At 40.4% G+C, this 25,259-nt stretch overlaps 1 protein-coding gene across 7 annotated transcripts in view; it reads right to left on the bottom strand.

Annotated features, from left to right (window-relative positions):
- PLEKHG1 (pleckstrin homology and RhoGEF domain containing G1) overlaps positions 1-25,259 on the bottom strand; it is a 299,198-nt gene that overhangs the window by 43,581 nt on the left and 230,358 nt on the right. For 6 of the 7 annotated variants that reach the window (XM_049903298.1, XM_049903306.1, XM_049903289.1 and 3 more), the window contains one exon: positions 17,314-17,383. In XM_049903298.1, coding sequence (XP_049759255.1) covers positions 17,314-17,383 — 70 coding nt within the window. Of the gene's footprint in view, positions 1-17,313; positions 17,384-19,681; positions 20,985-25,259 lie in introns of those variants that run through there. The other variant, XM_049903340.1, reaches the window with a different exon arrangement.

The following is a 25,259-nucleotide window of genomic DNA, read 5'->3' as shown; positions in this document are numbered from 1 at the left end:
ATGTATATAGTCCCAAGGTGCAGCATGGGAGAGAAATATAAATAGGTAATTTAAACATTATGTGCTAAGAACCCTGTTGGAAGTATGTGCAGGGTAAAGAAAGTGGCTTTACATGTCCGAGTCTTTGCATATGCCCACCATCTTTCCTGCCTTCGCCACTGGATGGCCACCATGCATAACTTCGAGGCTGAGTTGAGGCTTTATTTCCTTCAAGGCACCTTCCTTAAGTACCCAGGGTAAGCCAACTGCTCTTCCTCTGGACTTCCGCAACACCCAGTACTTACCTCTCCTGTAGTGTTTACCAAATGAGGGTGAAATTTTCTGTTTATATCTCCCACTCTAGACTGTTGAGTTCCTTCAGGGTAGGGGCCATATCGTGTCCATCTGGCACATAATGTTTGGCGAACTACTGAACTCCCATCTTTCCTACTACACTGAAAATTATTCGAGAGCAGGATCCAAGTCTACTCATCTGTACACATCCAGCATGGCCTCAATGCCTCAAATGCTAAAGAATTTGACTAACAAACGTGGGATTCTTGCCTTTTCCTATGATCAGATTCCCAGGTCCCTAGTATCTCTTATTTCTGTGACCATCTTAGTCTTTCAGATGGCTGATCATTTTTATCAGATTTTGGGAAATATTAATACTTTCTGCTGTTAAAGGATACGTTTTTTAAAAGGTAAAAAAGCATGACTTTCATGGAAATAAAAAATGAACACTGTCAAAGACTGTATTTAACCTATTAATGAATGAGGAAGGCACTAAGATACTATAACTGATTCGAAAGAGAAATAAAAGTACCACACTTGGCCAATCAGGAATGCTGAAATGAATTTACACATAGGTAGAAGCTGCCTTTTCCCAACAAGATGGGTGGGTAAGGACATCAGCTGTCCCTCCATCGAACAGAATCCACTTGCATATGTGTGGTCAAGAATGATTTCCATAGTCATCATTTATCTATAATTAATGGAGTTGTAAAATAAATCAAAAATGATGAAAAAAATGCAGACACCCCATTGAATCACATAATGTACAAGGGGAAACTGGAAAATACCTAGTTTTCTATAAGTAATCTTTTTGGGAGAGTTCAAAGTCTTTGACAATTTATCAATACACGGCCAAGGGAAAGATTCATAGAGATGCGTAGGTGAGGTGGCAGAAGCTAGGTTTTCAGACTTTTGATTTTGCAAGACTGTCTGTCAGAATAAATAATTCAAGGACAAGAAATTACTAGCTCTTATAAAACCTAAGATGAAATTATATTTTGTAAAGTGTCACAGACTGTTTTTGGAGGTCTCAACTTCTGCTCTTTCTGACTTTTCACTCCCTTTCACTTTTTAAAACACTTCACGCTGTATTCACATGTGACTCTAAGACATTACCTATTTTTTGGTAAATAATGCTTGAATTCAATTTTTCCAATTTTAAAGAAATCTCTACTTTTCTTAGAATTCTTCCTGTTAAACTCAACTAGGATTAGAAACAAAACTTTTTATTACGGAAAATTTCAAACATACAGAACTAGAGAGGATTGTATAATGAATCCCTGTGTATCCATCACCCAAACTCAATAATCATTAACTTATTATAGCCCACCTCCTCTCTGGCTTCCTCATACCCTGAAGCAAATTCTAGGCACCGTATCATTTCACTTGTAAATATCCTACTATGTATGTAAATATTAGGGACTGAATGGTATCACTTCAAAACATGTGTTGTAAATCTTAAAGCCGTATGTACCTGAGGATGTAATTCCATCTGGGAATAGGTTTTCTTTGTTATGTTAATGAGGCCACATTAGTGTAGGGTCTGTTTTAAGTCAATGACTTTGAGATATGAGAGGAGATTAGGCAAAGAAGAAATCAGACACAGGTGGAAGACCAACACTATTTGAAGACAACAGAGGTAGACCAGTCTACAAGCCCAGAAACTCCAAGGATGGACAGCTAGAGAGGATTTTCCCCCAGAGCAGACAGAGAGAGCCTTCCCCTAGAGATGGTACCCTAAATTCAGACTTCTAGCCTCCTAAACTGTAAGAAAATAAATTTCTGTTTGCTAAAGCCACACACTTGTAGCATTTTCTGTTACAGCAGCATTAAGAAACTAAGACAGTCTCTCCAATAAGGACTTTTTTTTTTTTTTAAGAAGCTTGACTACGATATCATTATCACACTTTAATAATTCCTTAATATCATGAAGGTTCACCAGTAACTATTTACATTTTCTTATTTTCTTTTCTCAAATAGTTTGCTTCTTTGACTTAGACTCCAAATAGGGTCCATACATAGCAATTGATTAACATCTCTCTTAAGTCTTTTAATCTATAAGCTCCCTCTCTAACTTTTTTTTTCCTTTACAATTTAGAAGTCTGTCTTACAGTTTCCCGCAGTCTCAGTTGTGCTGATGACATTCCTAAGGTTTCCTTTAATGTGTACCCCTCCCTCCCTGCATTCCTAGTAGGTTAGAGTTATAACTAGAGGCTCAATCCCCCATGTGTCTAACAGTTTGTCGTACTGTGGGGGCTTGCGTTCAAGCTGAGTTGCAATAGTGAAGGATTCTATGGGGAAAATATTAAATGACGCAGGAAGCATCAAAAGAAGATGGAAGGATTACACAGAGTCATTATACCAAAAAGAATTAGTCGATGTTCAACCACTTCAAGAGGTAGCGTACAATCAGGAACTGATGGTATTGAAGGAAGAAGTCCATAAAGGCACTGGCAAAAAACAAGGCTCCAGGAACTGATTGAATATCAATTGAAATGTTTCAACAAATAGATGCAGCACTGGAAGTGCTCACTTGTCTATGCCAAGAAATTTGGAAGACAGCTACCTGGCCAACCGACTATATGCCTATTCCCAAGAAAGGTGATCCAACCGCATGTGGAAATATCGAACAATATCATTAATATCACAAACAAGCAAAATTTTGCTGAAGATCATTCAAAAGCAGCTGTAGCAGTATATCGACAGGGAACCGCCAGAAGTTCAGGCTGGATTCAGAAGAGGACATGGAATATCATTGCTGATGTCAGATGGATCCTGGTTGAAAGCAGAGAATACCACAAAGATGTTTACCTGTGTTTTACTGACTACGCAAAGGCATTAGACTGCGTGGATCATAATAAATTACGGATAACATTGCGAAGGATGGGAATTCAGAACACTTAATTGTGCTCCTGAGGAACCTGTATATAGATCTAGAGGCAGTTGTTCAGACAGAACAAGGGGATACCGAGTGGTATAAAGTAAGGAAAGGTGTGCGTCAGGGTTGTATCCTTTCACCATACCTATTCAATCTGTATGCTGAGCAAATAATCCAAGAAACTGGACTATATAAAGAAGAATGAGGCATCAGGATTGGAGGAAGACTCATTAACAACCTGCGTTATGCAGGTGACACAACCTTGCTTGCTAAAAAGTGAAGAGAACTTGGAGCACTTACTGATGAAAATCAAAGACGACAGCCTTCAGTATGGATTGCACCTCAACATAAAGAAAACGAAAATCCTCACAACTGGACCAATAAGCCAGATCGTGATAAACAGTGAATAGACTGAAGTTGTCAAGGATTTCATTTCACTTGGATCCACAATCAACAGCCATGGAAGCAGCAGTCAAAAAATCAAAAGACGCATTGCATTGGGCAAATCTACTGCAAAGGACCTCTTTAAAGTGTTGAAAAACAAAGATGTCACCTTTAAGACTAAGGTGCACCTGACCCAAGCCATGGTATTTTCAATGGCTTCATATGGATGTGAAAGCTGGACAATGAATAAGGAAGACCGAAGAAGAACTGACACCTTTGAATTGTGGTGTTGGCAAAGAATATCGGATATACATACCGTGGACTGCCAAAAGAACAAACAAATCTGTCTTGGAAGAAGTGCAACCAGAATGCCCCTTAGACGCAGGGATGGCAAGACCGTGCCTTACATACTTTTTACATGTTGGCAGGGGGGATCAGTCCTTGGAAAAGGACATTGTGCTTGGCAAAGTACGGGGTCAGCAGAAAACAGGAAGACCCTCAACGAGATGGAATGACACAGTGGCTGCAACAATGGGCTCATGCGTAACAATGATTGTAAGGATGGCGCAGGACCGGGCAATGTTTCGTTTTGTGGTACACAGGGTTGCTATGAGTCGGAACCGACTTGCTGGCACCTAACAACAACAACAACAGAGGATCGATAAGATTCAGGCTCCATAACTGGGCATAACCTGTTGCTGCTGAGTTAATTCTGACCCATAGTAACCCTGTAAGACAGAGTACAAGTGCCCCATAGGGTTTCCAAGGAGCAGGTGGGGGATTTGAACTGCCGACCTTTTGGTTAGCAGCTGTAGCTCTTAACCACCGTGCCACCAGGGCTCTATTAGTTCATTAACCCATTGCCATCGAGTCAATTCTGACTCATAGTGACCCTATAGGACAGAGTAGAACTGCCCCATAGAGTTTCCAAGGAGCATCTGGTGGATTTCAACTGCCAACCTTTTGGTTAGCAGCTGTAGGTAGCACTTAACCACTTAATTCACTAAAAAAAATTAGCAGCTATAGGTAGCACTTAACCACTTAATTCACTAGTGGTTACAAAATGGTGATATTTCTAATTTTATCAGTCTGGCTTCACTTATTAGCCAGAATTTTTCTTCCAAGAAAGAAACTTCCTTGTATTAACTATTGGTTACCCTGCAGTTTGTGGTTTGTATAGGAAAGGCAGGATAAATACTTGATTCTCCCCCTTAATTTTCAAAATAGTGAATTGGTTTTCTAGCATCCTGTGAAGGTGACTGGTTTGTTTTTTCAATAACACCATGAATTCATGAATATAAATATGTTTAATAAGTTTCAACTGTTTTCAGATAATATCTTCGTTGTTGTTCGGTGCTATCGAGTGGGTTCAGACTCACAGCGACCCTATGTGCAACAGAATGAAACACTGCCCAGTCCTGCACCATCCCCACAATTACTGCTATACTTGAGCCCATTGTTGCTGCCACTATGTCAATCCATCTCGTGGAGAGTCTTCCTCTTTTTTGCTGACCCTCTACTTTACCAAGCATGATGTCCTTCTCCAGGGACTGATCCTTATGATAACATGTCTGAAGTATGTGAAACGTAGTCTTGCCATCTTTGCTTCTAAGGAACAGTCTGGCTGTACTTCCAAAACACATTTATTCATTCTTTTGGCAGTTCATGGTATATTCAATAGTCTTCATCAACACCACAATTTTTTTTTTTTTTTTTTAAATTTTTATTAAGCTTCAAGTGAACATTTACCATTCCAATCAGTCTGTCACATGTAGGTTTACATACATCTTACTCCCTTCTCCCACTTGCTCTCCCCCTATTGAGTCAGCCCTTACAGTCTCTCGTTTCGTGCCAATTTTACCTTCTTCCCTCTCTCTCTATCTTCCCATCCCCCCTCCAGTCAAGAGTTGCCAACACACTCTCCCGTGTCCACCTGATTTAATTAGCTCACTCTTCATCAGTATCTCTCTCCCCTCCACTGACCAGTCCTTTTCATGCCTGATGATTTGTCTTCGGGGATGGTTCCTGTCCTGTGCCATCAGAAGTTCTGGGGAGCATAGTCTCTGGGATTCCTCTAGTCGCAATCATACCATTAGGTGTGGTCTTTTAATGAGAATTTGGGGTCTGCATCCCATTGGTCTCCCGCTCCCTCAGGAGTTGTCTGTTGTGTTCCCTGACAGGGCAGACATCGATTGTGGCCGGGCACCAACTTGTTCTTCTGGTCTCAGGATATTGTAGGTCTCTGGTTCAAGTGGCCCTTTCTGTCTCTTGGGTTCTTAGTTGTCGTGTGACCTTGGTGTTCTTCCTTTGTCTTTGCTCCCGGTGGGTTGAGACCAATTAATGTATTTTAGATGGCTGCTTGTTGGCATTTAGGACCCCAGGTGCCACAATTCAAAGTGGGATGCAGAGTGTTTTCATAATAGAATTGTTTTGCCCATTGATTTAGAAGTCCTCTCAAACCAAGTTCCCCAGACCCCAGCCCCTGCTTCGCTATCCTTTGAAGCTTTCATTTTATCTCGGAAACCTCTTTACTTTTAATCCTGTCCAATTAGGCTGACCTTCCTTGTTTTGAGTGTTGTCTTTCCCTTCACCCAAAGCAGTTCCCATCTACAGATTGATCAATAAAAAGCCCTCTCCCTCCCTCCCTCCCTCCCCCCTTTGTAACCACAAAAGTATGTGTTCTTTTCCGTTTTTTCTATTTCTCAAGATCTTATAATAGTGGTCTTATACAATATTTGTCCTTTTGCAACTGACTCATTTCGCTCAGCATAATGCCTTCCAGATTCCTCCATGTTATGAAATGTTTCAGAGATTCGTCACTGTTCTTTATCGATGCGTAGTATTCCATTGTATGAATATACCACAATTTATTTACCCATTCGTCCGTTGATGGACATCTTGGTTGCTTCCAGCTTTTTGCTATTGTAAACAGAGCTGCAATAAACATGGGTGTGCATATATCTGTTTGTGTGAAGGGTCTTGTATTTTTAGGGTATATTCCGAGGAGTGGGATTTCTGGGTTGTATGGTAGTTCTATTTCTAACTGTTTAAGATAACGCCAGATGGATTTCCAAAGTGGTTGTACCATTTTACAATCCCACCAGCAGTGTATGAGAGTTCCAGTCTCTCCGCAGCCTCTCCAACATTTATTATTTTGTGTTTTTTGAATTAATGCCAGTCTAGTTGGTGTCAGATGGAATCTCATCGTAGTTTTAATTTGCATTTCTCTAATGACTAATGATCGAGAGCATTTTCTCATGTATCTGTTGGCTGCCTGAATATCTTCCTTAGTGAAATGTGTGTTCATATCCTTTGCCCACTTCTTGATTGGGTTGTTTGTCTTTTTGTGGTTGAGTTTTGACAGAATCATGTAGATTTTAGAGATCAGGCGCTGGTCTGAGATGTCATAGCTGAATATTCTTTCCCAGTCTGTAGGTGGTCTTTTTACTCTTTTGGTGAAGTCTTTAGATGAGCATAGGTGTTTGATTTTTAGGAGCTCCCAGTTATCGGGTTTCTCTTCATCATTTTTGGTAATGTTTTGTATTCTGTTTATGCCCTGTATTAGGGCTCCTAGGGTAGATCCTATTTTTTCTTCCAAGATTTTTATCGTTTTAGTCTTTATGTTTAGGTCTTTGATCCACTTGGAGTTAGTTTTTGTGCATGGTGTGAGGTATGGGTCCTGTTTCATTCTTTTGCAAATGGATATCCAGGTATGCCAGCACCATTTGTTAAAAAGACTATTATTTCCCCAATTGACTGACACTGGTCCTTTGTCAAATATCAGCTGCTCATACGTGGATGGATTTATATCTGGATTCTCAATTCTGTTCCATTGGTCTATGTGCCTGTTGTTGTACCAGTACCAGGCTGTTTTGACTACTGTAGCTATATAATAGGTTCTGAAATCAGGTAGGGTGAGGCCTCCCACTTTCTTCTTCTTTTTCAGTAATGTTTTGCTTATCCGGGGGTTCTTTCCTTTCCATATGAAATTAGTGATTTGTTTCTCTATTCCCTTAAAGTATGACATTGGTATTTGGATTGGAAGTGCGTTGTATGTATAAATGGCTTTTGGTAGAATAGACATTTTTACTATGTTGAGTCTTCCTATCCATGAGCAGGGTATGTTTTTCCATTTAAGCGTGTCCTTTTGAATTTCTTGTAGCAGAGTTTTATAGTTTTCTTTGTATAGGTCTTTTACATCCTTGGTAAGATTTATTCCTAAGTATTTTATCTTCTTGGGGGCTACTGTGAATGGTATTGATTTGGTTATTTCCTCTTCGGTGTTCTTTTTGTTGATGTAGAGGAATCCAAGTGATTTTTGTATGTTTATTTTATATCCTGAGACTCTTCCAAACTCTTCTATTAGTTTCAGTAGTTTTCTGGAGGATTTCTTCGGGTTTTCCATGTATACGATCATGTCATCTGCAAATAGTGATAGCTTTACTTCCTCCTTACCAATCTGGATACCCTTTATTTCTTTGTCTAGCCTAATTGCCCTGGCTAGGACTTCAAGTACGATGTTGAATAAGAGCGGTGATAAAGGGCATCCTTGTCTGGTTCCCGTTCTCAAGGGAAATGCTTTCAGGTTCTCTCCATTTAGAGTGATATTGGCCGTTGGCTTTGCATATATGCCCTTTATTATGTTGAGGAATTTTCCTTCAATTCCTATTTTGGTGAGAGTTTTTATCATAAATGGGTGTTGGACTTTGTCAAATGCCTTTTCTGCATCAATTGATAAGATCATGTGGTTTTTGTCTTTTGTTTTATTTATGTGATGGATTACATTAATGGTTTTTCTGATATTAAACCAGCCTTGCATACCTGGTATAAATCCCACTTGATCAGGGTGAATTATTTTTTTGATGTCAACACCACAATTTGACCAGCTTTCTGTTTGTGGATATTTAAGTTGTCTGAAGTCTTTTGCAGGAATAAATATTACTAAAAAAACCTCACCACACTTGTTAAATTTTTGTCAGTGCATGTTTGGAGTAGATTTCTGGAAGTAGGGTTTTTGGGTTTGCTAGTAAATTCATATGAATTTTGCTAGATATTGCTAAATTCCCCTCTGTGCTGTTTTGTTTTCCAAAATTATGAGAGATCCTTCTTCTTCATGGCCTTGCCAATATAGCATGCTGCCAAACTGTCAAGCATAGTATTTTAAAAAATCTAAATTAGTTGCTAACTTTTTAAAAGTTGGAAGGTCTCATCTGAATATCCTGATTTCTGGCTTCCCTGGAAAATCAGAAGCTCCACCAGCACTGGGCCTGCAGCCTCATGTGACAGCACCCTGGATGAAACCAGGCGAGCACCTAGATTGCTGTCACCTCCACCTGGGCTCCTTCATACATTGTGTTCACCTGTTTGGCCCCTGAAGGCACCAAGTGTCCAGTCCTGACTCCACGGATAAGAAAGGCAAAGTGATTTGTTCGAGGTTATTTAGTTAATTAATAGCAGACTGGAACGTTCCCTGGGTTTGCTCATAGCTTCTTGCTTCTTCCTTCCTGACCCTGGCTGCACTCATTCTGGGATGGAACAGTATCAGGCTGACTTTCTGTAAATCCTGGGACCTTTAGGAATTAAATTCTGCCAGCCTGAGAAACAACTACCTCAATGAAAAGATGCCTAAATTACATCACATATTTGACCTACTTACACACACAACTGAATTTCTATGCATCTTGTGACATCATGGTTCTGTTCCTAGCTTAAATGAGAGAGTTCTGACTTAAATCAGCTACTCATCTGTAATACAGAATCAAATGCAGAGCTGATCTTAGATTTCTAAAGCACTAGAGACCTTTCAAACAATGGTTTTACAAAAAAATCAATAGCTCCTGGTTCTTTAAGCCTTAAATGCCTATTACTTCTGATATATGCCATCCCCAAATCCTTTTTAGAAGTATTAAAGAAGGCATTGATAAAGAAATTATACAAAAATTTATAAACCTGTTGCCATCAAGTCAATTCCAACTCATGGTGATCCCATACATTACAGAGTAGAGCTGCTCCCTAAGGTTTTCTTAGCTGTAATTTTCATGGAAGCAGATTGCCAGGTCTTTCTTCCATGGGGCTAATGGGTGGTTCTGAGTCACCAAACTTTACGTTAGTAGTCGGGAGCAAACTGAGCCACCCGAGGACCTTCAAAAATATATATTTCCTTCTAATTATTCACTCTTTCAAACTGCAATTATAGAAGACACAGAAATGAGATACTTAGTTATGAAGGAACCAAACTAATATAAGATAGTCAGGGCTGGCTGATTAAGCACATAAACCAAACCCATTGCTGTTGAGTCGATTCCGACTCATAGTGACCCTATAGGACAGTGTAGAACTGCCCCACAGAGTTTCCAAGGAGCGCTTGGCGGATTCGAACTGCCAGTCTTTTGGTTAGCAGCCATAGCACTTCACTACGCCACCAGGGTTTCTGATTAAGCACATAGAACACTCAAATATTTATTGAATAAATAAGGAGAGTAAACAACTCTTATGATTGTAGAGTTTCTTCTGCCACAGAGTCCACCTCCCTTGCCCCCCTCCCCTCTCTTGCACACAGGCACACACACTGTCTGATTCCTGAAAAGTTTTCATTGGGCACTATGAGAAAAGCCTTAACACATAAATAACACATGGGCAAGGGAACACTGACTTGAATTCACTCTAATGATAAGAATATCCGGTATCAGCTCTTTCTCGAGGAAAATTTCAGTAAGTGGGTGGGGGTGGCAGGGAAGCCGCTGAAGGGAGAAAGGCATGGACAGGGGGTGGGATGCAGGGAGAGAGAAGAGGAGGTTAAGGGGAGGTTGGGGTCTGAGGATGAACTTTGTCTCCCTCCTAAACATTTCCCAGAGTCACCCTGTTGACAGTCCAGACGAGGGATGGAAGCCGGGGCGAAGGTGAGATGTGAACAAAGGAAGCCTCTTCCAGGTGTTTCCAGAGTCCTCAGCAGGGAGAAGGCTTATGCTTGGTGGCAGGGAACGTTTCTTTCCATCACTTAACTACCCCCACAGCTCCTTATTCCTTCAGAAGCGGCAGGTAAGAGCCCAGTGTATTTTTCTTTTGTAGATAAGGATTTCGTTAACCTACACATACTGCAGCAGCAAGCGAGCAAGGTCAAAGATGATCCTCTGTGTAAGCCTCAGTGATTCAGATAAAAGCAGAAGCCAACCGCCAGCTTCCCTCTCTCATTAAGGGTTTCTCAATTAAAGCCATTTTCCATTCCTCCCCAGCACTGAGCAGCTGCTTGTGTCTCAGAAAACTTCACGTCTTCTAAATTTTGGGGTGCTGAGTGAGAAGCAGGTTGTGCCAGAAGTGAACACTCCCTCACCGCTCCCTGCTTCCATGTGAAAGTGTGGAGAGCTGGAGCCAGGGTTCTAATTCAACTTGGCAGCATTACAATGAAAAAGAAGATTTGGGAGCTGGCAACGTGGCCCATAAACAAACTTTTATGTGAACAATTAAGCCAGAGCTAAGCACATGCTGGAACCACTTTCATCAACTTCTGATTACAGTTACCAGTAAAAGCCCAAACATTTCCGGAAAATTCTATGTTGTTTATGTGCTGCGGTTATTTTAACATATCTTCTTTGATATAATCAGCATATCTTTTTACCCATTTTGCCCTCTTTCATTTTCTTTCTCTTCTTCCAATCCTTTAGGAGAACTAATGATGACACAGGCAACTTGGGAAAAGAACTGTGTGAACATGTGTGTGTGCAAACATTTTATATATCAGCACACACACCCTCCACAAAGCCAGGAGAGTTTTACATCAAATGCCTTTAAGGGACTTCAATAAAACACAGGGTGTTATGTTTGGATTCAAAACCATCTGAATAGATTCTGCAGCTCTCAGAAATGACCACGTGCACAAATCTAGAGCCAGCTCAGACTGGTAGGACATTTCAGTACACGTTGGACTTGGGTGCTCTGAACTGAACCAAACTGAACCCGTTGCTGTCGAGTCGATTCTGACTCATAGCGACCCTACAGGACAAAGTAGAACTGGGCGCTCTAAATGAGGTGCTAATTCTTGGGTGATCCCAAAGCGCCACCACGAACTTTGCTTAAACCTTCACACGTATGAAACCACAATTGGGGAAATCACAGGAACTCCTGCTGCAAAGCAATTTCTGCTACAGCTTTTCCAAACAAAAGCTGCTGAATTTTTAAGAGACACTTTGATAGCCACATAGCGTTCTATGTATACGAGGAAGCAACGTGAGAAAGTACCGTTGTGTAGGACTGCCTTGTACGTTTCAGGTCTCTAGCTCCTATCCAGGTTATCGAGCACCAACTGACTGTCACTGAAGCTTTCGAAGTCAAATCCTTTCGTTGTATTTTTCTAAACCATCAATGCAGTTTCTGCTAAGGTTGATGGGAAAATTCAGCAATGGTTAATGGTGATGGTTGAATAACATGATGAACGTAATTAATGTCACTCAAGTGTACGTGTGAAGATTGTACAAATGGGAAGTGTTTTGTTATCTACGTATTTACTATAATAAAAATAATACTAATAAAAGACATAGAAAAATTAGAGTGCCTTTTTAAGAGGTAGGAGATTAACTTTGCTTCTTTTTGATCCCCACATTTCAGATAATTTAGATTTTTCTAAATTTAGAAATTGAGATAATTTTAGAGCCTAGGTTACTGCCACCTATATTATATATAAAATATTTAGATTACAATTGATTATATTTATAACTGATTACCTTAGTTACCTAGTGCTGCTATAACAGAAATACCACTAGCAGGTGGCTTTAACAAACACATTTATTTTCTCACAGTTTAGGAGGCTAGCAGTCTGAATCCAGGGTACCAGCTATAAGAGGCTTTCTTACTCTGTTGGCTCTGGAGGAAGGCCCTTATCTCTTCTGAGCTTCTGCTTCTGGGCAATCTTCATGTGGCTTGGCATCTCTCTTCCCCCATCTCTGCTTCTCTTGCTTGCCTGTTTAATCTGTTTTTTATCTCAAAAGAGATAGATTTAAGACACACTGTACACTAATTGTCTGTCAGTTTGTCATACTGTGATGGCTTGCGTGTTACTGTGATGCTGGAAGCTACGCCACTGGTATTTCAAATACCAGAAGGGTCACCCGTGGCAGACATGTTTCAGTGGAGTTTCCAGACTAACACAGACTAGGAAGAAGGATTTGGTGATGGTCTACATCAGAAAAAATTGGCCAGTAAAGACCTTATGAATATCAGTGGAACACTGTCTACTACAGTGCCAGACAGTGAGCCCCTCAGGTTGGAAGGTACTCAAAATACAACTGGGGAAGAGCTGCCCCCTAAAAGTAGAGTTGACCTTAATGACATGGATGGAGTCAAGCTTTCAGGACTTTCATTTCGTGCAGCAGCATGACTCAAAATGGGCAGAAACAGCTACAAACATCCATTAATAATTGGAACAGGGAATGTATGAAGTATGAGTCTAGGAAAATTCAAAGCTGTCAAAAATGAAATGGAATGCATAAAGATCAATGTGATGGTTAAGACTGTGTGTCAACTTGGCTAGGGCATAATTCTTGGTGTTTTGGCAGTTGTATAATGTTGTGATCACTTTCCTGTTGAGATCTAATATGTGATCACCTGTATGATGGGATCTGCTGTGAGTAGCCAATCAGATGAAAGGGAGTTTCCTTGGACATGTGGCCTGCATAGAATATAAGCAGACATTCTGGAAAGGCTTGGGGGCTATTTGCTCTTGCTGAATCCTGCACCTGGCTCCTGGCTTGTCTGATCTCCAGTTCTTGGGACCTGAGCTAGCAGCTTACCTGAGGTCTTGCCAGATGATCTTGGGATTCATCGATCTTCAAAGCCTGTGAGCAAGAGCCCTGCTCTCTGACCTGAGGCTACGTGAATCAGGAGAAGCCTCTATCCTGACCCAGGGGCCTGGGATGTTCCAGTGTCTATAACCACTGACCTGTTTTCCTTGATATAAATCTCTCTCCATATATATTTATATGCTTTACTGGTTTTGCTTCTCTAGAGAACCCAACCTAAGACAATCAATATCCTAGGCCTTAGTGAGCTGAAATGGACTGGTACTGGCCATTCTGAACCAGACAATCACATGGTCTACTCTGCTGGGAATGACAACTTCAAGAAGAACGGTGTTGCACTCATTATCAAAAGGAACATTTCAAGATCTTTCTTGAAGTACAACACTGTCAGTGATAGGATAATATCACTGACAGTGACCAGTTAATATGACTATTATTCAAATTCATGCACCAACCACTAATGCCAAACGTGTAGAAACTGAAGGTTTTTACCAACTTCTGCAGTCTGAAATTAATCAAACACGTGATCAAGATGAATTGATAATTACTGGTGACTGGAATGCAGAAGGTGGAAACAAAGAAGGACTGGTAGTCGGAAAATACGGTTTTGGTGATAGAAATGATACCAGGGATCACATGATGGAATTTTGCAAACCAATGAATTATTCATTGGAAATACCTTTCTTCCACGACATAAACGGTGACTATACAAGTGGACCTCACCAGATGGGATACACAGGAATCAGATCAACAACATCTGTGGAAAGACACCATGGAGAAGCTCAGTATCATCAGTCAGAACAAGGCCAGGGGCTGACTGCGGAACAGACCATCAATTGCTCATATTCAAGTTCAAGCTGATGCTGAAGAAAATTAGAGCAAGACCATGAGAACCAAAATACGACCTTGAGTATATCTCACCTGAATTTGGAGACCATCTAAAGAACAGATTGGACATGTTGAACACTAATGACTGAACGCCAGACAAGTTGTGGAATGATGTCAAAGACATCATACATGAAGAAAGCAAAAGGTCATTAAAAGGACAGAGAAGAAAGAAAAGACCAAGATGGATGTCAGAATAGACTCTGAAAGTTGCTCTTAAATGCAGAGTAGCTAAAGCAAATGGAAGAAATGATGAAGTAAAAGAGCTGAACAGAAGATTTCAAAGGATGGCTCAAGAAGACAAAGTAAAGTCTTATAATGAAATGTTAAAGCCTTGGAGTTAGAAAACCAAAAGGGAAGAACACACTCAGCATTGCTGAAAAAACTGAAGAAAAAATTAAAGCCTCAAGTTGCAATACTGAAGGATTCTACGGGCAAATACTGAATGATGTAGGAAGCATCAAAAGAAGATGGGAAGAATACACACAGTCACTGTGCAAAAAAAAAAAAAACTGGTCAACATTTAACCATTTCAGGAGGCAGCATATGACCAACAACTGATGGTATTGAAGAAAGAAGTCCAAGATACACTGATGGCACTGGCAAAAAACAAGGTTCTAGGAATTGACAGAATACGAATTGAGATGTTTCAACAAATGGATGCAATGCTGGAAGCGCTCACTTATCTATGCCAAGAAATTTGGAAGACAGCTACCTGGCCAAATGACTGGAAGAGATCCATATCTGTGCCCATTCCAAAGAAAGGTGATCCAGCAGAATGCAGAAATTATTGAATATCATTAATATCACATGCAAGTAAAATTTTGCTGAAGATCATTCAAAAACAGTTGCAGCAGTATATCAACAGGGAACTGCCAGAAATTCAGGCCGGTTTCAGAAGAGGATGTGCAACCAGGGATATCATTGCTGATGTCAGATGGATTGTGGCTGAAAGCAGAGAATACCAGAAAGACATTTACCTGTATTTTATTCACTATGCAGAGGCATTCGACTGTGTGGATCATAACAAATTATGGATAACATTGCAAAGCATGGGAATAGCAGAACATTTAATTGTGCTCATGAGGAACCTGTATGTAGACCAAGAGCAAGCTGCTCGAACAGAACAAGGTGTGTGGCTCAAAGTCAGGAAAGGTGTGCATCAGGGTTGTATCCTTTCACCATACTTATTCAACCAATATGCCGAGGAAATAATCCGAGAAGCTCGACTATATGAAGAAGAACGGGGCATTTGGATTGGAGGAAGACTTATTAACAACCTATGTTATGCAGATGTCACAACCTTGCTTGCTGAAAGTGAAGACTTGAAGCACTTACTGATGAACATCAAAGACACAGCCTTCAGTATGGATTACACCTGCGTTATGCAGATGACACAACCTTGCTTGCTGAAAGTGAAGAGGACTTGAAGCCCTTACTGATGAAGATAAAAGACTACATTACATACAGCCTTTCATATGGATTATACCTCAACATATGGAAAACAAAAATCCCCACAACTGGACCAACAAGCAACACCATGATAAACAGAGAAAATACTGAAGTTGTTTAGGATTTCATTTTACTTGGATCCACAATCAACACCCATAGAAGCAGCAGTCAAGAAATCAGAGGATATATCGCATTGGGCAAATCCGCTGCAAAAAACCTCTTTAAAGTGTTAAAAAGCAAAAACGTCACCTTGAAGACTAAGGTGCTCCTGACCCAAGCCATGGTGTTTTCAACTGCATATGCATGTGAAAGCAGGAGAATGAATAAGGAAGACTGAAGAAGAACTGATGTCTTTGAATTATAGTGTTGGTGAACAATATTGAATATACCATGGCATGCCAGAAGAACAAACAAATCTGCCTTGGAAGGAGCACAGTCAGAATGCTCCATAGAAACAACGATGGTGAGACTTCATCGCACATACTTTGGACATGTTATCAGGAGGGACCAGTCCCTAGACAAGGACATCATGCTTGGTAGAGTAGAGGGTTAGCGAAAAAGAGGAAGACCCTCTACGAGATGGACTGACACAGTGGCTGCAACAATGGGCTCAAACATAGCAACGACTGTGAGGATGGTGCAGGAAAGGCCAGCGTTTCATTCTGTAGTGCATAGGGTCGCTATGAGTAGAAACCAACTGGATGGCACCTAACAACAACAAAGGTACGCTAATCCTGTCTCATTTACATAACAAAGACAATCCATTCCCAAATGGGACTATAACCACAGGCACAGAGGTTAGGATTTATAACATATATTTTAGGGAGACAATTCAATCCATAATACTAGTCTAGTGATATTTTATATGTAACTATTTTTTTTTTTTTTTTTCAGCTAGTAGAAGGTGAAGTTTATTCTTGACATGATCACAGATGAATCAGAAGCGTCAGGGCAGGACATGTAACTCTTTTAAATAACATTACTTTGTGATTCAGAAGAACCTATTCTCCAATTGTAGTTGGTTGCTGTTGAGTCAATTCCAATTTATGGTGACCCCATGTGTGCAGAGTAGAACTGCTCCATAGGGTTTTTTTTTTTTTTTAAATTTTTATTAAGCTTCAAGTGAACATTTACCATTCCAATCAGTCTGTCACATGTAGGTTTACATACATCTTACTCCCTTCTCCCACTTGCTCTCCCCCTATTGAGTCAGCCCTTATAGTCTCTCGTTTCGTGCCAATTTTACCTTCTTCCCTCTCTCTCTATCTTCCCATCCCCCCTCCAGTCAAGAGTTGCCAACACACTCTCCTGTGTCCACCTGATTTAATTAGCTCACTCTTCATCAGTATGTAACTATTTTTTTAATATTGTTCTATTCTGGACTCGCCACCTAAACTTAAAATTTTTTCCTAGGAAAGAGTAAAACCATTCAGTTATTATACAAGTTCTAGGACAACTACTAAGCATTTCCCTTCTCCCAGTAACAGTACATTTTTTTCTTTGCTGGTTAAAAACAAACAAAAACAGAGCGAGAGAAATTAGTGGCTAACTTCATCCAATATGGACAAAACCATCGTTTCAACTCCGAAACCAAAGACCATCTGTACTGTGTACTGTCTTGGTTGGTCCAGAGAAATGAAGCTTGCTTACCTTGGACACAAAACATTCGGCTATGGCCACGGGATCATTTTCACAGTTTTCCAAATCTTGCAGAAGTTCACTAATAAAAAATAAGAGCCCAAAAGTATTAGATCGTAGTTTTATAATCAATGAAACTTTATATAGCTTAGAAGCTTAAGTACGTGAGTGCTATTCACAAGGTATCATATTTAATTTTACCACTCACATACCTGTTGTCACCATGTAGAAAGAAGGCTTCGATAAAGGACTTGCCCAAGTCAGGCAGTTATGTGCCGGAACAGGGATTTGAACAGAGGTTGGATCAGTAAGCCCACCAGCCAGAGACAAACCCTGCCTGACATAGGAGTCCTTGGGTGGTGCAAAGAGTTAATGTTCTCCTCTGCTAACTGAAAGCCTGGAGGTCTCAGTCCAACCAATGGCAACCTGGGAGAAAGGCCTGGTGATCTACATCTAAAACATTAGCCATTGAAAACTCTTCAGAGCACAGTACTACTGTGACACACATGGGGCTTTTTCCATGAGTCACAATCAAGTTGATAGCAACTACTGGCATTAATAGTCTTCTGGACGTTTGTCATTATCTACATGCCTACTCACACATGCTCATCCATGAAATCATTGTCTAGGTGTCAGGGACTTTGCTAGGCACGAAGAACACACCAGCGAGCAAAGTCAGATAAAGTCCTTGGTCTCATGGAGCTCACAACCCAGTGGAGGGTCAGACAGTGCATAATCACACCAGCAAATACAAAATTATAAACAAAGTTAGACTCTAAAGAAAAGGTATGCTAGAGGAGTAAACATATTTTCTCAACTTTAAATCTACATTATGTTTAATGACAGTATGATTATCTTGGGAGTCTCTGGGTGGTGTAAACGATTAACACATTTGGCTGGTAACCAAAAGGTTGGAGGTTTGAGTCCACTCAGAGGTGCCTGGAAAGAAACGCCTGGTGATCTACTTCTGAAAAATCGGCCATTGAAAACCCTACGGAGGGAGGACAATTCTACTCTGACCTACGTGGGGTCGCCACGAGTCAGAGTCGACTCGCTGGGAACTGGTTTTTTGTTTGCTTGTTTTTAGTATTATTTTAACTGTGTAATAGCTCATTGTGTGGATGTACCATAATTAATCTCCCACTGTTGCGTAAAACTATATAAGTGGAATTTCTGGGTTTAAGGCTATTCTTAGTGTAAATGTTAACACACTTCCAAACTGTACTCCATATATGTTATATTAATACACATTTTTAACACTTTAAGTGTGTATTTTAATCACCTCCATGCGACATATTGGAGCCCTGGTGGCACAGTGGTTACGAGCTCAGCTGCTAACCAAAAAGTCAGCAGTTAAATCCACCAGCCGCTCCTCAGAAACCCTATGGGGTAGTTGTACTCTGTCCTATAGGGTCACTGTGGGTTGGAATCTACTCAGTAGCAACAGGGTTGGTTTTTCAATGCTACATATTTAATAAAAAGTAAATAATTCTACGGGAATTATGATAAAAACAAGCGACTTCTTGCCTTCTGCTTCCCACTCTCAATTACTACTTCCCACGAGCATTTTCAGCTGTAAGCGTTTCTGCAGTGTGTTAGGTCTGTATTTCTCAGTGGGCTGATACTGCCTTGTCATTATCTTTCAGTTTTGGATGTTACTTACTTCTTAACTTCTCCAAACTTCCTCTCGTCCCATCTTCTGACTATTATGAAATTTGATCAGAATAAAAGTCAGTGCTCACATTTATAAGACTACGTAAATATTATTCCCAGCTGAATACAGAAATATCATGATTACACTTCCTTTCTTGTACAACTTCCTTTTCCCTGGAGTTAAAATTTTCTCATTTCTTTGGAATTTGTTTTCAAAGCACACACCACTAATTTATCCTCAATCTTTGTACCAGAAGCGTTAATCTCATTTCACTGTGTTCAAGCATCCAGCAATCTATCGATTACATTTCTTTCTTGGTGGCCCTCCTCCTGGCACCCTCTGTTCTTCTCCTCAGACCTGGACAGTGCTCTCCAGGCCTTCTGGTCTCTCTTCAAAGCCATCATGATGATGTCCTTCACCTATCTCTGGTGTTGGATGCCTTGTTTCTTACATACCATCTGGGATATACTCCCTCATTTGTGAGATGACAACATCCAGTAGCTTTATGATTAAGGGTAATAATAATAACTAAAAAAAAAAAAACCCAAGCCAGCAGCTGTTGAGTCCATTCCAACTCATGGAAACCCCATGCGTAATAAACCTACTGCTGTAGAGCTGATTCCAACTGATAGGGATCCCATAGGGTTTCCAAGGCTGTAAATCTCTACCAAAGCAGACCACCACATCTTACTCCCGTGGAGCCACTGGTGGTTTCGAAACACCCACCTTTCGGTTACCGGTCAATTGCTTTAACCGCTGTGTCATCGGGGCTCCTCACGTGTAATAGTAGGTAAATTTTCTGACACTCTTCGTGTTTCAAAATGTCCTCTCTTCACACTTGGTTGATAATGTCAGTAGATATGGAATACTTAGTTGGAAGCCATTTTCCCTGAGTATTTAGAGGACTATTTATTGTCTTATAAATCCTAATGCTGCTATTAAGAAGTCCAATGTCATTCTGATTCCTGATCCTTCCTATGTGACCTATTTTTATTCTGGAAGTTTTTAGAGTCTTGTCTTTGTCACCATAATTTTGAAATGCTGTGATGGTCAGTCTTAGGGCAGGTCTTTATTCATGAATTGAGCCAAATTGAAAATCTGGGAAACGTTCTTGAGTGGCAGTTTTTCATAGTGTGGTCCAGTGATTTCTGGAGGTTACTGAGACCTTTTGAGGAGATCAACAAGGTTGATATTTTCATAAAAATACATAGATGCTATTGGCTTTTCTACTTTCATTCTCTCATGAGAGGACAGTGCACTTTTCCAGAGTCCTCATGATGTGGGATATCACACCAGATGGAAAGCAGATATGAGAATCCAGCAGTTTTCCAGTACATCAGACTGTAAAGACATTTGTAAAAATGTAGAACAATTCCAAAATAAAATTTAGTGAGAAGAGTGGTAAAATTATTTTTCACAAAACTATGTGGGCTTATTAATATTGGATAAATTGATACTTCAACAATTTCTCACTTTCGCTTTGTTACATATTAAACAACACATAAAACATAAACAAAAGCTCTCTGTGTCCTTAGTAATTTTTAAGTGTGTAAGAGATACTGAAGGCGTGTCTGGTGGCAAACATGGTTAAGTGCTTTACTACTAGCCAGAAGCCTGGCGGTTTGAACCCACCCATGGGCATCCTGGAAGACAGACCTGGTGATCTGCTTCTCAAAGGCCACAGGCTTGAAAATCCTATGAAGCACAGTTCTACTCTGCACAAAAGGGGTATCCATGAGTCAGGATCGACTTGATGGCAACTAACAACAAATAAAGAGACACAGGGACCAAAAGGATTGTGAACCTCTATTCTTAGAGTTACGTTTTTGATATCTCTTCTTCTCCATTTCTTTTTTTTCTCTTTTTGAAGCTCCTATTATCTGCACTTTGGATCTCCCAGTCTGATTCTCTCTTTTTTTTAATCCTTTCTCTATTTTCTGTCTTCTCATTTATTGTTCTATTCCCTGGGAGATTTCATCAACTTTATTTTTCATCCCTTACATTGAATTTTTTCATTTCTACTATCTAATTTTTAATTTCAAAATCTTCCCCCCGCTCCCCTCCCCACCCCCTGGCTGTTTCTGGCTTATGTTTGTATTCTTGCTTCATGGGTGCAAATTCTTCCCTTATCTGCAAGAATTTTATTATTATTACATTTTTTAGACTTTCCAGCTCTTCACATTTACTTCTTTTTCTACTGAGTTCCTTACTCTCTGATCATTTAAAAACAATTTCTATTGTGCTTTAAGTCAAAGTTTACAGCTCAAGTTAGTTTCGCATTCAAAAATTTACACACATATTGTTTTGTGACATTGGTTACAATTCCCACAATGTGACAGCACTCTCCCCCCTTTACACTCTGGGTTTCCTGTGTCCATTTGTCCAGTTTTCCTGTCCCTTCCTACCTTCTCATCTTGCTTTTGGGTAGGAGCTGCCCATTTGATCTCGTATATTTGACTGAACTAAGAAGCATGTTCCTTACCTGTGTTACTATTCTATATGCCCCTCGAATCTTTGTCTGAAAACTGGGCTTTGGAAGTGGTTTCAATTCTGAGTTAGCAGCGTGTCTGAGAGCCATAGTCTCAGGGTTCCTCCAGTCTCTGTCAGACCAGTAAGTCTGGTCTTCTTCTGTGAATTTGAATTTTGTTCTACATTTTTCTCCTGCTCTGTCCAAGACTCTGTATTATGATCCCTGTCAGAGCAGTTGGTGGTGGTAGCTGGGCACCATCTAGTTCTTCCAGGCTTGGGTTGGTAGAAGTGGTGGTTCACGTGATCCTTTAGTTGTTTGGGTTAATATTTTCTTTGTGTCTATGGTTTTCTTCATTCTCCTTTGCTCCAGATGGGATGGGACCATTAGATGTATCTGAGATGGCCACTCAATACCAGCTTTTAGGACCCCAGGTGCTACTCACCAAAGTAGGGTGTAGAACATTGTCTTTATGAACTGTTATGTCAACTGACCTAGATGTTCCCTGAGACTATGGCCCCCAGTCTCAGCAACTCGATCCCTTAAGGTATTCGGATGTCTCTAGGAAACTTCTATGACTTTGCCTTTGGTAAAGTTGTGCTGACTTCCGCTATAATGTATGTCATCTTTCCCTTCACCAAAGTTGATACGTGTTTATTATCTAGTTAGTAATTTCTCCTCTCCACCTCTCCCTGCCCTTTTAACCATCAAAGAATGCTTTTTTCTGTGTGTGAACCTTTTCTTGTGTTTTTATAGTAGTGGTCTCATACAATACGTGTCCTTTTATGATTGACCTATTTCACTCAGCATAATGTCCTCCGGGTTCATCCATGTTGTGAGATATTTCGTGGATTCACCATTGTTGTTCACCACTGCGTATTACTTCATTGTGTGTATGGACCATAATTTGTTTATCCATTCATCTGTCGATGGGCTTCCCTGATCATTTTGGCTTCTGTCATCCATGTTAAAGGCTCTCCTCAAATATCTGGGAATCTTCATTTGTCCTTCCATATTTGAAGGTGCAATATCACAATGTCAATCATAAATTCTGTGTAGAGGAGGAGTTTATTCTGTGTTGTTCCTTACCCTAAGGCAGTGGTTCTCAAACATTTTGGAGTCAAAGCTCCTTTACACTCTCAAAAATTCTTTATGTGAGTTTTATGTATCAGTATTTGCTATATTAGAAATTAGAACTGAATAACTTAAAAATACATTTAATAACAATAAATCCAAGCACTCACTAATATAAATAACTTTATATGAAAAATAATTTTATAAGACAAAAAAAATTTAGCGGGAAGAGTGGCAGCATTCTACATCTCTGCAAATATCTAATGTCCACCTTAATAAAACACACCTGGATTTTCGTATTTGCTTCTGGGTTCATCTGCTGCAATCTGTTATTTTGGTTGAAATATATGGAAAAAATCCAGCCTCACGCAGATATACTACTGGCAAAGGGAGGTATATTTTAGTAGCTTTCTCAGAGAAGCATGGATACCCTTCTTTGATATTATACTGAAATTCAGGATGTATTTTTTTCTTAAAGGTTGGCTGGAGCCTGAAACCATACTAATGTACTATACCCTGTTACTTTAAAATCCGCTGGCCCTTTGAACGGATCTTTTATCCAGGAACAATTTTAAGACAATCCCAATTTCAAACGTTCTTTCCCAAACTTCCAATAAAAAGCTCCTGTCTTAGTTAGTTGTCTAGTACTGCTATAACAGAAAGATCCACAAGTGGGTGGCTTTAACAAACAGAAATCTATTTTCTCACAGCTTATGAGGCTAAAAGTCCGAATTCAGGGTGCCAGCTCTAAAGGGAAGGATTTCTCTCTCTGTGGGCTCTGGGGAAAGGTCCTCATCTCTTCTGAGCTTCTGCTCCCTGGGGAGCAATCTTTGTGTGGCTTGGCATCTCTCTTCCCCCATCCCTGCTTCTCTTGCTTGTTAGTCTCTTTTGTTTCTCAAAAGAGACTGATTTAAGACACACCCTACACTAATCTTTTCTCATTAACATAACAAAGACAACCCATTCCCAAATGGGATTATAACCACAGGCAAAGAAGTGAGGATTTACAACACAAATTTTTGAGGGGATACAATTCAATCCATAACAACTCCCTCTGTAAGTTTCTTTTTCTTTGGAATGTAGAGTTCTTACATTTGTATCACTATCACTCATTAGAAAGATGGGTATGATTAAATAAGACAGTTGAAATCCAGTCACTGTGATTTGAACATTGGATGAGGTAAGGGAAAAGGTCTAAGAAAAATAGAAATACTCAGTGAATAAATAGCAGCCAGCATTTCCATTATAGGAGGATGGAGGGCTGTGGATGTAGATTTTGTGTCTAGTACTTTCAATATAAATCCTCTTTCTGAACAGAAAAGAAGTTCGACCAGAATCCATTATGTTACTTCTCATAACAGAAATACTCCTTGACAATGATCAATTCCCTGTGTTCTGAACTTTATGCTCATCAAGCTATTCTTTGAGCTATAATTTCATCTGGAGTAGACTTGCTACCCAGAAGCAAGTGTCTCAGGGACCCACCCAGGCTCCAGGTACATCTGCACCTGTGAATGAATGACTGGCATTCATCGCTCCAAAACCACAGTCTGGGGCAGGTGCTCAGACACCTTCCAGCCCCAACTCCTAATTTTAAGGTGAGGAAACCATGTATCATAAAAAGGAGGTGACTTACCTTAGGTCACAAAGCTAATAATGAAGGGCCATAGCTGGGTTAGTATTAGGCTCCTGAATCCCAGTGCTGTGCTCTATTATAAATAACAATTGAAAGCTATGTGTCCTCATCAGGAAAGCTGAAGGCTAGACTCAGCATCATAGTGTCTTCAACATTGTACTGTCTACCTGAGAGGCCTTGTTTGAATCACCTGGATAGCTCTCCTCTAAAACGCTTTTCTAAAATCGGGTGAACACACTAAAAAATGTGAACAATGAGGGGAAAGTAATGGGATCTCTTTCAGGCTCTTGTCATCAGGGCTATTGTCCTTATACAGCTGTCCCACCCACCTTGTGCCCTCCATTTTTTGTTAGCTCTTAGGAGCTGTCGGGTCAGTTCCAACGCACTGTGACCCTATGTACAACAGAACGAAACACTGCCTGGTCCTGAGCCATCCTCACAATTGTTGTTATGTTTGAACCCATTGTTTAAGACCTTCAATGAGATGGATTGACACGGTGGCTGCAACAATGGTCCCTCCATTTAGCAAGTGTTTATTGACAGTCTCTCACATCAGGCATATAGGCACTATATTACTGTAGGCACTGAGGCTATCAGGATTAAGAAGATGGACAAAGGCCCTGCTCCATGGCACCTATGTTCTGATTAGGGGAATAAATATTAATAATAATATCACACTTTACTGAGTAACATAAAGGAAATAAAGAGGGCCACATGACAGAGAGTAACTGAGGCTGAGTGGGGGTGGACGGGGGCATGGGGCAGTCATGGAAGGCCCCGTGAGGAGGTGACATTTGAATGTGAGCAGGCTTGGCAGAGAAAGTCATTAAGAACTGGGGCTGCCAGTCTAGTGCAGAATGAGTAGCAGGGGTCCTGTGGCAGGAAAGAGCTTGGTCTGTTCTTATTTGACATATAGAAAGGAAGCCAGTGTGCCTGGCGTTTGGTAAGCAACAGGGAGTGTGGGGATCCAGGAAGACAACTGACTATAAAATGATACGCCATGCTATAAGAAGCCCTAGTGGTGCCGTGGTTAAGTGTTCAGCTGCTAATCAAAAGGTTGGCAGTTAGAACCCACCAGTTGTTCAGCAGGACAAAGATGTGGCAGTCTGCTTCTGTAAAGATTAACC

Source organism: Elephas maximus, chromosome 1 (assembly GCF_024166365.1).
Source record: "Elephas maximus indicus isolate mEleMax1 chromosome 1, mEleMax1 primary haplotype, whole genome shotgun sequence".
In the NCBI taxonomy this organism is placed as follows: domain Eukaryota; kingdom Metazoa; phylum Chordata; class Mammalia; order Proboscidea; family Elephantidae; genus Elephas; species Elephas maximus.
Note: the sequence above shows the minus strand (reverse complement) of the source record. Positions and strands in the feature narration are given on the sequence as shown.